This window comes from Haliotis asinina, chromosome 2, assembly GCF_037392515.1.
Source record: "Haliotis asinina isolate JCU_RB_2024 chromosome 2, JCU_Hal_asi_v2, whole genome shotgun sequence".
NCBI lineage: Eukaryota > Metazoa > Mollusca > Gastropoda > Lepetellida > Haliotidae > Haliotis > Haliotis asinina.
The window spans coordinates 16,021,634-16,038,415 of NC_090281.1; the positions used below are offsets into that span (position 1 = coordinate 16,021,634).

Here is a 16,782-nt window from a genome sequence, read left to right on the forward strand (position 1 = left end):
ACCACTGTCAACAACAGTCCCTCCTGGATTCCACAATTCTGCGGTTGCAGAAGAAATCGCGGAATTTACCTTTCCATGCACAAAAGCATCTGGTCTGCGGAAAACGCATTTTCGTGCAGAATTTGCCAATTTTCTGCCACAGAATTTGCTTATTTTAAAAACTGAGTGAAAACTGACTAACAGCCGAAATGAAAAGTAGAGTTAATGTCAAAAGTAGGACTGGTTACACATAAAACGAACTGACATATTTACTGTAACAACATTTTCAAAATAATCATGATTAAAGATACTTTATTAGTAAAGCAAGTTTTAAGCATCTTTCAATTAATATTAGATGAGTTTGACACTGCATTTACGTTCTCAATTATTGTTGTTTGCATGTTTGTTGTGTTCGTCTGCATCAAAGTTACAAATGAGGAGAAAAAAACGTTCAGAGAGTGTTTAATTCTAAAACACAGCAGAAGGTGTGGGTGGTTTGTCATTAAACTTACACAAGATGTGATGTGTACTGTCGACGTAACTTCATATATGTGTTTGAGAATTAAACTATGAAGGTCTGTGTAATGTTTTTGTTGTTTTTTCTAAATGTTTTAACCACAGAATGTTTCGCAGAATATTGAAAAACAGGGTGCAGAATTTGCTTAAATTTGCCGCTGAATTCTGTAAAATTTGCCGTGGAATCCAGGAGGGACTGCAACAAGGACAAGAAATGCTCATGCTGTTGATCATTGGATTCATCAAATATTGTCAACAGGTCAAGAAATGCTCATGCTGTTGATCACTGGATCTGTCAACCAAGTCAACAAGGTCAAGCAATGCTCATTCACTGGTTTTCATGATCCAGACAACCTGTGCAGATCTGGGTAAGGATTGGTCTTTACGAAACAAATGCTTGTTGTGAGAGGTCACTTTTGAAATCAAGTTGTCATGCTTACCGAGTATGTTGACACATGTCATCGTATCCCAAAAGATAAATGTTTATGTCTGTTTTAGATACAGATATTTCAGATGTTATTCACCATTTGATACAAATGGTATTGATAAAATCTCATTATATATTTTGGGTCTAGGCTAACTGCTCCCCCGGACAAGTGCCCCCCACCAACTGCCCCCTAGGCTAATTGCCCCCTAGGCTAATTGCCCCCTAGGCTAATTGCCCCCTTGGACAAGTGCCCCCAATAATAACAACACACCAGCTAATACATGTAATTGATAGCCTTATATACATAAGGCTAAGGTTTAAGTTAAAGACGGGGAAGAAGTTGGTCGTCTGCATGATCACACACATGCACCAAACTTGAGAGAAGCAGTAGTGGCTAAAGTCAGAAATGACATTAAACGTAAGGCAAGTGACACTTAAGAAACACCCTAACAGATTCTCACACAGAGAGTAACAGCCATAGATGAAGCTTCCGCCTATATGAGTCCATACACATTTTGGAATTTTTAAAAGCCATATCCCACAATCTGTCCTTTTAAATGAATTGATATGTGTACTGAATCTAAAGATGATGTGTTGTGGTATTATATAGTGCTATAAATAAAAATAACATCATAACATTTAACATTTAGTTTGTGTGTGTTGCTATGATGGGTGGGTGGGGGCAGTTGTCCGGGGAGCTATTAACCCGGGAGGCAGCTGTCCAGGGGGCACAATGGATGGGGGGCAGATAGCCAGGGGGCAGTTGTCGGGGGGGCAGTTGTCCGGGGGGGGGCATTGTCATTTCAATGTTCATCTAATTGGAAAAAGTCACAACGATTTCTTGTGACAGGACATAAATATTGTGATTTCTGTCTGAACATATCCTCCAGAAAATACTGATGGTCTTAGAGTTGATCATTTGATTGTCTGGTCCAGACCACTGCCATCTAGCTGGAATAGAACAGTGCAGAGATCGAGTGGCATTAAACGACAAACAAACAAGCTGCATCACAGCTATCTCCATCAGCAAACATCACAAGCTACAGGCAGTGCAACACATGTCCAAGATGACCTATCATCTCTTGTAGACAAACGATGGATGTGGTCTATGTTTTCTGGTACTACATGCAGCACTTGACCCTAATTAACTGAAGCACCATGCTGAGTTCTGACCTCTCTCCAAAAAGCACACCTGGGACATGATTTGGGGGTGGGGTGGGTGGGGGGGAAATTGATCCAATATTGATCTAATCATCACACATATTGTGTTTTTAACTACACAGCTGGTTTCTCTTTTGCATTTTCACAATACACTGCCAGCATGTTGCGCTATTCTTTTCTTTTCTCATCCCTCGAACATGATCACTCGACACCTTTTCATTTTTCTTATTTCAGTATTTCAGCAATCACATCTCTTTCCAACATTCCCTACATTTTTCAGAGAGTATACACAGAGAATAAATACCATTACCAATAATATAAATCCCTGTTGAATATTAAATTGATATGTAGCACACATACAAGCTGGGTCATTTGTATTCTTGCACACAGCTTATTTGTATTCTAGCCCAGATATAGCTAACACAAAGGTGCATGGTCATGTATTTCGTTAAACTTGCATGAGTCTCTAAGGTAATAATTAATACATTAAACGAACATTTCTATCCAAAAATAATAAACTAGTAAATAACAGATTGTGCACTTATCTCCACTTGCCTTTTTTAAGGAAATGACTACTACCCATCCCAAGGCCTACCAAAGAAAACTCTCCCACTGTGCAGAAAATCAAAGAAATGCCCACATTAATCGTGAAAATAGCAACGCAAACATAATACCTTGTGATTGAAACAGTGAAAACAGCATCGAAAAACTATGAAACAGCAACATTTTTACATCAGTGAACTCTGAACAACTCTACAACGCATGCGCATTACGATTCGTGCTTCTGTCAAATTTCCAAGCAGCCATGCACCACCTCGCGTACAAAATGTATTACTACTGTCCCTCATTTCATACGAATGGAAAGTAAACTAAACAAGTGTGCATTCAAGTATGATGATGATAAGTGCCACATAACACAACAGAAATACTTTAAAAGGGAATGTAACTCTTGATCAAACTGGAAAATGGCAACATGCAGTCAAAACTTCCTCTGTTGGGGTTTTATTTTTTGCTGCAGTTTTAGTGATTTAACGTTACAGTTTTTACTGTTTCAGTAGTGAGTTATTGTGTTTAGGTTGCTATTTCCATGATTACTATAGGCTTTTCTGCGTTTTTCTGGATAAATTTTCTCTTGTAGGCCTGATCCCTAGGCATTGCATTCAGTACAGCCTTGGAGAGGCTCTCTGAGAATGGAGCAACGCTAATCCTAAGCTGGAGCTTCCATTACTAGGCTTAAAAACTGACAGGCATTAAAATCAATAGGTACACTGAAAAAAGACAAAGGAAAGTACAATTTCAAAATGGTTTCAAAGGCTTTTTGGAATCTCATTTGGTCTACTTTGAATGTTTATGACGGTTGAAATTTGGTAACAGATACATTAAGTGAAAGGAACTGTGTTTAAAATTTGTTTCACATTTCGACAAATTTTTGACAGAAGTTATGTAAAGCAAGACATCTGTAAAAACCTTGCGAGTGAACTTTTGATTTGAAAACTAGATTTCACCAGCATGCCATTGGGTAAAAATGTACATTCTGTTAAAAATTGTGCCTTTGAAAGATTTCAACAGAGGACATAACACAATAATGTTAAATAAACCAGTTCAGCCTGTTCCTAAGTACTGGGGCTACTATCAGTATAACGTCACCATGACCAAGTCATTGGTTTTTTTAAATTTTATTTTCAAGAGATACATGTTACATACATCACATATTGACAACATCATACATGCATACACATGAACCTTTAAAGTCATCATCATCATGTGGGTGTTCAGAGGTGATTAATATTGGTACATCCTCGTACAATTATTCTCTGAAGGACCATTGTAGGTCTAGAGGTAGTTACATAAAACAGGCAATTTGTATCGAGTGCACGGGTTTCATGTTATCAGCATCATGGAAAATGTACAATTATCACACTAATGATAATATCTGATTAATAATAGTACATTATCCTTTAATTATTCCATGTGACGCCAGAGTAGACTTACACATAGCATGCAATTTAATAGTACATAATCATCTAATTGTTCCTTGTGGGACCACATAAGATCAAGGTAGGCTTGTATATAACAGGCACCTAACCAAGTTATGATACCAGTTAAAGCTGGAGTGCTGAAGGCATGGAATCTATGGTGGAGGGACCTAGTTTCGGGTCCCAAGTTGGACACGTTTGTGTTGCATCCAGAAACTTAGATCCACATTGTCTGAGCTCACCCAGCTGTAAAATGGGTATCTGTGATGATGTGTGGACAGTGTGAGTGATTAATCCATTGTGTCTAACAGGCAGCATGGCTGTATGATCCCCAGTGATTTGAAAAAGTATAGTACAGTGGTGCCCCATGACCAGGGATAGTAATGCATGTTGTGCCGTGAGCAGGTAATGTGTTTGGATACGAGTACCACAAAAGCTGATTATTACTGTTATTATTTCTAGTCGTAAATATTTAAGATGAACTGAAAGTTCTAATTCCCATTTGGTCATAGAAGGAAATTAGCTACTGAATATTCACCTCAGAGCAGGCGTAAATTCCTGCAACGTGTGAAGTCCTTTCTTTGTGGCATGTCAACACTACTGCTGAGCATGGCCAAAAAAATCACTGAGTCGCTTACAATAAACAGACAAGCAGTGTAACAACCATGTTCGTGCTTCAATTATTTGTTCATTTATTTATTTATTTCATTTATTTGTTTGAATTTTAAAATCTATGATGTTATTTTTTTAGGGAAAAGAAAATAATCAATATTATGCAGCATTTTGATAAGAACACTAGTGGCACTACTAGTAGTATTTGAATTTACAACTGATTCATTGTCAAAAGGCAGGGATACTGTTTGTAAATGTATATATTATAAGTGTCAGTATCAGTCTTTCTATTAACACAAAAGAACACTTTTAGAGTAGAATGCTCTTTGTCCACATAACTGATTTTTACCACTGGTGATACTGTAGGCGTAGCTTTTAAGTCCCTTGTGACATTTGTCTTTGAGGCTGTCTTGCTTGTGGCAGAATACCGTACCATTTAGAAACAATCTGTAATATTAACTGACTGTCTAGCAGCCTCATAGACTGCAAGCGATAGAGTCCCTCTTGGGTCATTTGATGCCTTGTTAAGATCTTCAAGATCAATGACAATTAACTCTCGGCGCATGTCATAAATCCTTGTACATCAGCACTATTTGATTGTTTATCAGCTTATGAGTATTCTAGAAAAGCATTAATTCCCACCAAATATTCATCCCTTTGGCTTCAGTGTAATCCTTGATTGTGCACAGCCTGTATCTGATGTGAAGATAAGTCAGCTGTAATCTGCTAGTGTGAGTGAGGTAATGTCTAAGACTTCACTAGGTAATATTGTACTTATATCATATCCACCGGAAAATAACCCTGTGTTGATCATATTTGCTGTTATAATGCCACAGTCAGCAATATTTCATCTATATGGCAGTGGTCTGTAAATTATCAAGTCTGGACCAGATAATCCAGTGATCAACAGCATAAGCATTGATCTTCGATCATCGATCATAAGCATCCAATCCTGCAAGTCACCTCTTCCAAGCATGGGTTGCTGAGGACCAGTTCTTAACAAGAATCCAGGTTAGCTGGAAAATGAAAACTAGTGGACAATAGCATGAACATTTCTTGACCATGCCGACATTGTCATTATACAATGACATTCAGTAAACACAGCTAACATATCATGACCCCTATTGCAATTCACTATGTTTATTCTGTCAGCCCTAGCTGCTGGGTCAAATGCAATTTGCAATAACTGTGTACATTTTCTAAGAATAACCAAGGCTTTCAAATGGATCGATGTCTCCAGGAAGTACTTCTGGTTTAATGAATCTCATGTTCTTCTGATTCACCTGAAGATGTTTATCACCCAGCTCTAACAGTCACGTAATGTTTAGATCAACTTACAAAGTAGACACAATCAATATCTTAACATGTAAAAACTCAACATTTGTTGCCAAAATGCAGCCTAACATTTTCGCAGCCAGGCTGTCACCACTAAAGATTAAGAAACATAAGATGTTTCAATGTTTTTAGTTTCATGTGTCATATTCCCCAATTCAAGTGAAAGACTTATTTTCCGGACACTTATATTTTACCTTGCTGATAATCAGAAAATTTTTCACTTTTCAGTGAGCGAGTTTAGTTTTAGCCCGCTTTTAACAATATTCCTGGAATAACACAGCTGGGGACACCAGAAATGGGCTTCACACATTGTCCCCATGTGCCTTCACGGAACAACCTTAACAAAGGTTAATCTTAACTCCCATTCTTTAACACTGCATTAAGGTTACCTTAGTGACTTACAATCACCTTAGTGCGTTGTGAAAGGAGGCCCTGGTCTCTGGTTTTACTAGTGAACACTTTTAAACCAACTGGGCATTATTTTTTCGATAAATTACAGGCACTGCTGGTTGAAATAAAAACAGAAACATAATAAGTTTTATTCATAATTTTTTGTTGTCAGAAAGTATGATCGAAATGAGGTGAATTTGCTATTTCTTTTTCAAATTTTATGTCATTGGTCTAGAACAACAGAATAGAGTATTGAGGCAGTACTAAACATGATTTATTATGAAATGTCTAACATATCACGGAGGTCAAGGGACAGAGATCAATTTTTTTTCATTTTATGGATTTTCTACATGAACTTCCAAAGACATAATAGGAAAATGGGATTAGGGTTGAAAGGAGGTCAGTAAAAAGCTTGTTTGAACTGTATACAGCTTTTTGGAAAAGGAGGGGCAGACACTTATGTAACTATGTTGATAACATTAAATATTTTTTTAGAGCTGGCAGGGTAAGAGTTCAGAAAAAATCAAAATGAATTTCAATGTCAAGATTAGTATTTCTAATTATGAATGAATGAACAGGTTTTTACCCCTGGAAAGACACCAACAGATTACTGATTAGGTCTGCAGTGGAAGCCGTCTGAACCGACACCCATTGTGACTGAAGAAACAATCAGGTTTCGACAAGGTGGCGCACTGTCAAGCTGATGATAAATGTACAAGCCATGGATGGAGATTTTGTGCCAGTACTGACAACTTGCTGGACTGGACAGATACTGGTTTTGACAGCTTCCATTGTACTTTTTAAATACAGATATTTCACTCACATTATTCAACATTTTTGACAAAAAAATACTGACAAATGTTTTCTTTTCATCTAATAATAAAAAGTCACAAAGATTTCCTATGAATAGGGTATGAATATTGTCATTTCCATCTGAAAATATTTTCCAGACAATAATGATGTTCATGCTGTTGATCACTGGATTTTCTGGTCCAGACTTGATTCTTCACAGATAACTAGATCTATATTGCTGAAATATTGCTGAATATGACATTAAACAATAAACCAACCAACCAGAACTAATACACACTAACTTTATTTATAACCTTCCAAGAAGGCACCATTGAAACTGTTTCAATACAAACAGCATGTTCAATTTGTCAACAGAAAAAAATATTCAACATATTTTCACCCTAGCACTTGTGCTGCACAACTGACCATACACTACAATAATTGTTAAATGCTATTAACAGTCCCCACCCCGGTAATCAACCTAAGAAATGAGTTCAACTTATTGTGTCTAAAGTCTAGATAAGAGCTGCAATAACTGTGCTTTAAATAGCAGTTTCCTGGCAGTTTTCTTATTTCACAGCCCATTTGTCTAAAACTGCTTTAAAGATATTTCACCGTCTTTAATTTATCTCTTCCTAAATGAGCAGATTTCTTGAAAAATCAAAAGCCCATTCAAACATCTTAGAGATTTGACAAGCAAAATCATCAAAATAACATATTTGTATAAAATTGAAATTTCACAATAGAGATTACTGAACCTTTTGTTAAGTGAGGAACTAAGAGCGAAATGTTAAATCATGACACTCAAAAAAGTAAAGTCACCATCGTCTCCATAAGACTACTCCAAACGTCCACAAATAGGATCTCGAAACGATGCTAAACAATACTACCTTTACAGGGCCCCTACTCGATGACAATACCTCGTCATGTGCACCAGGTGGTTTACCAAAGTGTTAACACTGGCACCAATGGTGCACTGTGTCTGAGCTTAGATTCCTGGTATTGTTAAGTCCTGACAACAAAGGCATCAGGTACTGTCAGCTGAAACTGGTGATCCTAACATGTAGATTGAATCATTAATCAGAGCCAGCCGCGATCACGTAAGATTTTCTGATGAGAAAAATAGTACTTTACCTCCAAACACAACCTGCCTGTCTTCGGAAGGTCCGTGACTTGAATTAGGCTTGTTATCCGCCATTGGTTTGGGTAAGGGAGAACCCCCAGCCTGCTACACCGCAAACTCGCAACACCTGCTTCCTGGAGTCTGGCCAGTGTTTCACAGGCAATATTTAGACTCTTTGAATATAATTTTTGTTATTCCCTTCGTGACATTATGAACTCTGGAACTGACCAATCAAGGTGCTCGTAGTTGAAGCGATGATGCTTTATCAACAACTACTAATAGCGCATTACGAAATGGAACAGGACCTGAGCTGAATACAAATAGACCTCGCTCTCAGTAGCAGCGGCGATGGAACGATCGATACGTGAAATGGAACACTTGTAGATCGCGGCGAACGCTGGATTGCCGCAAACCAGCATGCTGTGATGTTGCAGTTCCACCAGCAATGAGACTTTAATAGTTACACAAAGGAAACGTTATCTAATATGTTTCAGGCACATTATCCCAAATTGGCAATTGATTGAATAAGTGAATCATATTTGAAATTGACTTTCAGGACTTACGTAATAACTACTTGTCATTGCAACATAGAACTGATTGTACAAGAGTAACGGTTCAGTGCGGAAACACCATAATGGACTAGACTTAAGGAAGTGTGATACAAAAAAGTAATCCGCACTAACGAAATTAACTGCAAAACAACTTCCGAGAAATCAGAAGTTGTGGTTATTCACAAGCCATTAACGTATCTGACTGATTTCTCTAGAAATAACGTCGAGATTGCAGTAAGTCAATATCGAGCAGTAGGGTTAAGTTCATTTTTAGCAAGCGACCAACTACCGATAACATGTACACGTAAATATCTTCAGATGAACGTGGTATGAACCTTGCTCCACTTTCATCTCAACCCATGTCCGTTTCAAACCAGTTCTGTATCTCCACCGAAGGTCATCTAACGCGCAGTCAAACATAGCCGACCCATGCCCAACCTATGTCGTCTTCAACCCATGTCCTCTTCAACCAACACATGTTCTCTTCAACCCATAATCACTTCAGTCAAAATCAACTAAAGCAACTCTCAAGCTCAAACCACTTAAACATATTAAACATAGACATGGCCATCCTAACCCATGTACCTTTAATGCAACCTCGACCAAATCATGGCCGTGGCACCCGTGGCACAAATCGAAACAAAATGTTTGTAAAAAAAACGCTTTTGGCCACACTAAAGTGACCGTTTGAAGCTAATAATGTAAGTTAGAAAACAGCAATGTGACACAAATAGACGTATATACAACGCTAAGTGTTGAGGAAGGTCACCTCAAAAAGATTTTTCGATACTCAGCGGATATGCAAAGAATTCCACGATGGGACGGTAAACAATGGCTTGACAACCAGAAGATAAAAAGGTGATTACATTTCAGTAGTTAAACATTTCCATGACAACGTCACAAACACAGGTGCATGATATCCATGACAACTGCTGTGTTGTGATTGCAAAACACCGGGAGTCCATTGATCGTATTGACACAAAATCACATTACGGGTAGACGGGTGGAAAATGAGAGGGTAGAAAATCGAAAGGAGGGATTGGCCAGAGGATGGATGGTGGGTGGATGGATGGATGGATAGGTGGGTGGGTGGTCGGGGCTTTGAATAACATGGAGGGAAGAGATGAGCCTAGGTGGACGGGTGAGGTTGGGGGTGGATAAACGGGTGGACAGATTACTAAGGGGACATGTGGCCCTGTAGTTTGGGGAATGGATAAACGGGTGGACAGATTGATCAGGGGACAGGTGGCCTTGTAGTTAGGGAGATGGATAAACGGGTGGGCAGATTACTAAGGGGACATGTGGCCCTGTAGTTTGGGGAATGGATAAACGGGTGGACAGAATGATCAGGGGACAGGTGGCTCTGTAGTTAGGGAGATGGATAAACGGGTGGACAAATTTCTAAGGGGATAGGTGGACCTGTAGTTATGGGAATGGATAAACGGGTGGACAGACTGATCAGGGGACAGTTAGTCGGACGGATTAATTAGGAGACTGGATGGATGAGTTGTTTGGTTGGGCCAGGTCATTAAATTGGACGGATCGGTTAGCAAGTTGTCAAGCCAATGCGGATGGGTAGTTGGATAGTTGTTCTGAGAATGGATGGAGGGATGCTCAAACCAAAGTTCATTGCGACAAGACAGGCGAGTTCTCAGAGTGACAACCCTATAAATATGCTTACTATTATTTAAAGTAATCTATCTCAAGTCATAGATACATATGTATATTATTTTCAAATTCGGATTTGGGGGATTTTGTTCATCTTTTCTTTTTTCGTTCCTTTTAAGTCTTCAGTTGACTGACGTAGTACACAGATTGTTGTCAGGAATATGCTCGTAAGAAGGAGTAGTACCGTGAACCAAGAGTACAATTACGAGTGCTTCTATTGATTGTAACAAGCGCACTCGATGTATGTTGACCACGGAATGGGTGAGCTTAAATCTGACGTTACCCCGGCAATATCTATGTCATATCAAAGTATCCCGTCTCGGTATGCTGGTTCGATTAGGATGAACTGGTTCCTGTTTGGACTATGAATACATATATCACACTGGTTCATAAGGTAGCCCGCTGGTTGAAGTGTAGGCTCGTCACGCCGAAGACCTTAGTTCGAATTCCCAGATTGTGCAAACCCCATTTGCAGAGTCCTCCGCCCAGATATTGCTGGAACCTACACGCGGCGTAGAACCATCTTCTCTTACTGACCTTATGTATCTAAAAGGCGACTGCAAAAGACCTCTTCGAGTGGCATTCTCAGAAGTTGGCAAGTATAAGTATGTATGCCAACTTCGTTAATTCTTGAGCGTGATGTTTCAATACAGGTTCTTGCATCGTTTTCCAGTATACACTTGTACCCTCTGACTGCAAAAGAATTAAAGACCACCAGGCACAATAAGTATATTTTTAACTTTCCCAACTTGCAAAATAACAAAACATCAACTGAACAGCCAGCCTGTCATTTTGTTCAAATAGGCGACATCACGGCTGAATCTATATAAGACACTCACACCAACCTGTGTCACTCAACAATATTCCATTCGTTGCCCTGCCTATAACCAAAACTCATCACCAAACCAAACACTGACTTGTATAGCTGATCATTAGTTGAATGTTAGTACAAGTAAACAACCGTTCGTGTAACTTGTCGCGAATAAACATGGTAACAGTTTAAATGCATTATTCAGGATAACCTTCCCCGATGTGAGACAGTTTAGGTTGTCATCACGTGTGACTGGTCTAACACTCCACATGCAAAACCCCGCGTTTCGTGACAGCCCATTACATGATCGTTGTTGGCTGTGACAAGACATATCGATTGTGCTCAGGAAAATGTCATACATATTTAGCGTGTTTGAAGAGCAGATTCTAATGTTTATGCATTGATCTCATGGGATATTAACTTAAGGTTGTTGTTATGTACCTTGAAATGTTGTTTGTTGGAAACAGCATTAAGCTACATCCATGTAGCAACTGCCGGTCTAGCCTACCTTGTGTCTGTACCATAGTAAGACAAACATGCATGCATGCATAATGACACAGAGAGTGAGTACGGCTTTACGCCCCTTTTATCAATATTCCAGCCTTATCACGACAGGGGACATCAGAAATGACCTTAATACCTTATACCCATATGGGGAATCGAACCCGAGTCTTCCGTGTCACGAGCACACGCTTTAAGCACTTGGCTCCCCAGCGCCCGAGACAGACAGTAAAAGCAAGACTACACGTATATATGTAGTACAAAGCACATGTACAAAGACTGACGCGTATAGACAAATAGAAACTGCATAGAGGTAGAATCCGTCAAGATTAAGTTAGAATATTGGCCTTCAGCAACTAATGCTTGGCATAAGAGGCGACAAACGAGGCAGACTCGCTGACTTAGTTCACACGTCATTGTATCCCAGTTGTATAGATCGATGGTCATGCTGTTGATCGCTGGATTGCCTGGTTGAGATTCGATCGTCTACAGATCGATGCCATACAGCTGGGATATTGCTCAGTATGGACTTTAACAACACACAAACCAAAAGCACATAAGCAGCACTGACATACAATCAGCATATACGAACAGAATGGCGGACAGCAAGCACACGAGAAACAGGCTGAGAGACGGCGTTTGCACACAGCTCTGTAGCAGGCAAAGACGGACAGCCGATACAGACAAACAGGCAGCATTTCTAGACAGTACATGCATACACAGAGTATACTGATACATGATAGGGTGAATTATTGTTTGGAAGTGAGGCCCATTCCTGGCATCCCGCGCCGTAATATTGCTGACGGTGGCGTACAACTAAACCCACTCGCTGATCATTGCTGCACCATTATGTCGTTACTCAGCGCTCCGTGGACTGTCATCGGAATGTGTTTTAGCTAGTTGTTAAAGTGTCTCGTCGTCCTGCCACATGCACGGGTTCGATTCCCCTCATCGGTACAATGTGTGAAGCCCATTTCCTGTGTCCTTGACATATTGCTAAAAGCGGCGTAAAACCATTCTCGCTCATTCACACACATCACCAGCGGTTCTGTGAAGATCATTATTTTCACATCCAGCCATAGACTAAGACTTAGTTTCTGAATATATGTAATTTTGATTATAACAAACAAACCCACTTTAATTGAGAAGGAGCCAAGGAAGACCAGAGATTCAGAACCGAACCTGGGGAAATCTACACTTGCTTCATTTAAGGATTTAGAATGGCAGAGAGGGCTTGGCAGTAGGCAAAATAATGTGGGATTGAGACAGACTAACCCAGCCAAGGTCTTTCTTGGACGCGAGCACTGCTGCTAGGAGAATGTTTCTATCACCGACTCTCCACAGCTACGACCATTACTGTTGTATTCCACATCAATTGCTTGTATTGCGATACAAATAATTTAGTCCTGCCACTGTGTGCCGTCAGTGCCATTACATTGCACTAGTCTCCATTGATGTGTACACGTAGCTAGTTTCGCAATACAATGTAAAACTGTATAACAATGCCATGTATGGTTTGCCACTGGTTTCTATTGTGTGCAGATTTCTTTGTTAACCTTTTGGGTGGTAGTTGTAACTGGGGGGTGGGGGGCTGGAATGTTACTTATGAAGCAACAATGTGTGTAGAAACAGATAGCATTAGCGAATCAAAGGTGAGGAGGGTTATTTCAGGGAATCCGAAAACCTACTTTGAAAGTGACCAAAGTCCACACCGATGTTAATGTTTTGCCAATTGTCCCTCTCCACCAACTCCATCCTTTCGAAAATTCCTGGGTCCGCCTATAGATAACACATGACACACGTTAAACAACAACATTCACATGAAAGGATAGCAGTTCCAGATAAACAACGAAAGCCAGTAGATTGAGAGACTGAATATGACAATTCGTATCACGTTACTAAACTACCGGTCAATGACAATTATCACTTTCAAATTAACGTTTCCGCAATTACATGGCATGTGGTGGGATTTGTGCTCAGCAGAGAACACGACATGTCATCCTTCATGGAAATTTGACTGCTCAAAGATACAGAGACGAAGTTTTGGGACCAGTTGTGTTACCATTTGTGCGTCAACAGCCGAGGTGCTGGACCTTGCAACAGGACAATCCACGTCCGCACACTTCCAGGTTCGTACAAGACTTCTATAACAACGTGAACATCAACGTATTGCCCTGGCCAGCATAATCCCCGGACATGAACCCGATGGAGCATCTCCGGGATCATCTTGATGGACAGTTGAGACAACGGCAACCTCCACCATCAAATCGACAGCAGCTCGAACAAGTTCTCTTGAATCTGTGGCACAGAATTCCCGCTGACGTCATCTGGCGACTAACGTCATCCACGAGGAGACGTGTTTTAGCATGGATCGATTCAGAGGGTCGTCACACATTCCACTGAAGGTCTTCACAGTTCCATAATGTCACTTGAAACACATCTTGTGAATGATATGTGATTGGGTAACATTTCATTTTGACCCCACGTCCCTTGTGCTTGATTCCGTGACCAGATTACTATCGATTGGACATTGGTGATTCTGTTTCTGCTTTTTGAAATACTCCGTCAATGCCACGGCGTGTCCCGCAAAAATGGGCTTTACCGATTGTACTCACATAGGGAATCGAACCCAAGGGAACGCTTTAACCACTGGACTAATCCATCGTATAAAGGACTTTGATGGAAGTTTGGTTCAGGGCAACTGCCAGACAGGAATGAGAATATATTCCGTGAAGACAGAGTATCGTCCAGCTGGCTCAGGTAGCCAATATAACTGAGAACTTTAACAACCTTGTGTCAAACATGAATTTCTCCCACAATCTTCTTTGTGGGCGAAATTCTTTGCAAACTGAAAGCCAGTATGGAATGGAAATAATGAAATATGATGTTTCCTGTCTGTAATGCCCTAGCCGTCGTGTTCTTCATGGGAACTGTGCTGTTTTTTGCACTGAATTCTAAAGGCAGCCCTGTCTATACGAGAGGCGGCTGAACAGTTCATAGTATTATGTGTACGAATGCATAGTACGCCTAAACAGTTTGCAGTTATTATGTCCAATGTGTTCAATGTTTACAGACTGCATTTCAACCCAGTACACAAGCAAACAGCGTGTTTTCGTGGTAATAAAAGTGACAGAGTATTCCCTGTTAATGAAAACGGACAAAATTGTCTGCCACACTGTCGTCCAGCATTTCCTGCTGAAAAGAATATCTCAATCCTGGCAGACACTGTATCAGTTTTAGGGGGTAGTGCCCCCTCCTTTGCCCGCGTTAACGGCAGAGCAGTGGGATTAAAGAGGCTCGATGATGATCCAAACTCAGCTGTATTTAAAAAACACACATAGAATAAGGTATCCCAAAATTCCATATTTGTCACAGTGCCAATATTTAACCACTATTCATAGCAAAGGAACTTATCAAGACTTCTTTCTAACTGGCAACACTGCCCCCCGATGAATAGTTAAATGGCAAATCTAAATGAAAAAAGGAAAATGAATACTATATTTAGGAAGGCAAACATGGCAATGACTCTTGTTCTAGTTCTGATAACTCAAGTCGTATGACGTCACCAATTACGTCATTTTCAAGATGACATACAATCATTATGATCACATAACCTGCGCAAATAACACCCCTGACTCTCCTTGCTGATCCGGGTTAGAATTGGCCTTCAGTAACCAATGTTTGTCTCCCATGAAGATCCAAGTTCAAATTCTTCTTCGGTAACCCAAGCTTGTCTCCTGTGAAGATCCCAGGTAACACTGGCATTCACTAACGCATGCATGTCTCGCGAAAATCAGAGGTAGAATTGGCCAACACTTACCCATGCATGTCTCTCGCGAAAGTCCGTGGTAGGACCGACATTCAGTTGTTTGTTTGTTTGAAACATATTTTATTCGGAATTGAACCAATGCTTGTCGTAAGAGGTGTGTATGGGATCGGGTTGTCGGGTTCGCTGACTTAGTTCACACATGTCATCGGTTGCCATTTGCGTAGATCGATGCTCATGCTGTTGATCACTGGAATGTCTAGTCCAGACTAGATTATTTACAGACTGTAATTATTTATAGCTGCAATATTGCTCAATGCGGCGTAAAACTAAATTCACTCACTCGTCCTTACTGACTGTATTCGACGTTGCGGCTTTGCGTTCCTATTTGTACAGAGAGTTTATTTCGGTACAGCAAATGTTTGTAGAGAACGATCTCTCTCGTGTATTCTGGAACCCATAATATCCAAACCATGCTCTATGCAACTGAGATCTTGACTTCTGGAGGGCCGAGGTAGAGTTCCTAGCGTTGTCGTTGTCTTCCATCAAGGCTTGCCCTCTTGTTTAGAGGATGGTCATAGAAATGTTGTACAACAACAACTTCTGGGATGACTGTGATGTACCGTTGTCCATTCAGATGTTCTCTGATCGTCACAAGGTACCCTACACCATCAGTGAACCACAACCGAACGAAACAAGCTCCAAGATATTCCTATATGCATATGCAGTGTTTTATATGCTCGGCCCTAAGTACGAGCTTGGCCATCAGTCATGAATGAAAGAAATCAACTTCCGCCTGACCAGTGAGCCTTACCCCACGACCTCAAATTCCAGTGACGTCAGACTTGCTATAAAGCTGGTCGTGCTGCGTTATGCTCTGAAATAACATCGGTCTGACGGACCGTCTGTTTCTGTACTCTTTGGACTTTAGGCAGGCCGTTCTGTTGTGCAAACTTGATATGAACGGGTGAAGCCTTGTGATTCTAAGGAGGGCTGTATCCTTCATACATCACTCGTGGTCCAACCGAACGCTGACGGCCATTTCCGTCACCTGTTTTCTGATATTTACTTGCATGGTTGTTAGTCGATGGATGACAATCAACAACTCTTGCAATTGCCATCAATGACCAGTCTAAGTAAACTTAGCCCCAGTACTTTTCGTTGTACTCCACTA

General features: G+C 40.4%; 1 protein-coding gene across 2 annotated transcripts in view; it reads right to left on the minus strand.

Annotated features, from left to right (window-relative positions):
* LOC137273313 (band 7 protein AGAP004871-like) overlaps positions 1–16,782 on the minus strand; it is a 101,723-nt gene that overhangs the window by 54,159 nt on the left and 30,782 nt on the right. The window contains exon 1 of one of the 2 annotated variants that reach the window (XM_067805884.1): positions 8,323–8,536. The exons of the other annotated variant lie outside the window; for it this stretch is intronic. Within the exon in view, the coding sequence (XP_067661985.1) occupies positions 8,323–8,386 (64 nt within the window). The 5' untranslated portion in view covers positions 8,387–8,536. Of the gene's footprint in view, positions 1–8,322; positions 8,537–16,782 lie in introns of those variants that run through there. 2 annotated transcript variants of the gene reach the window in all.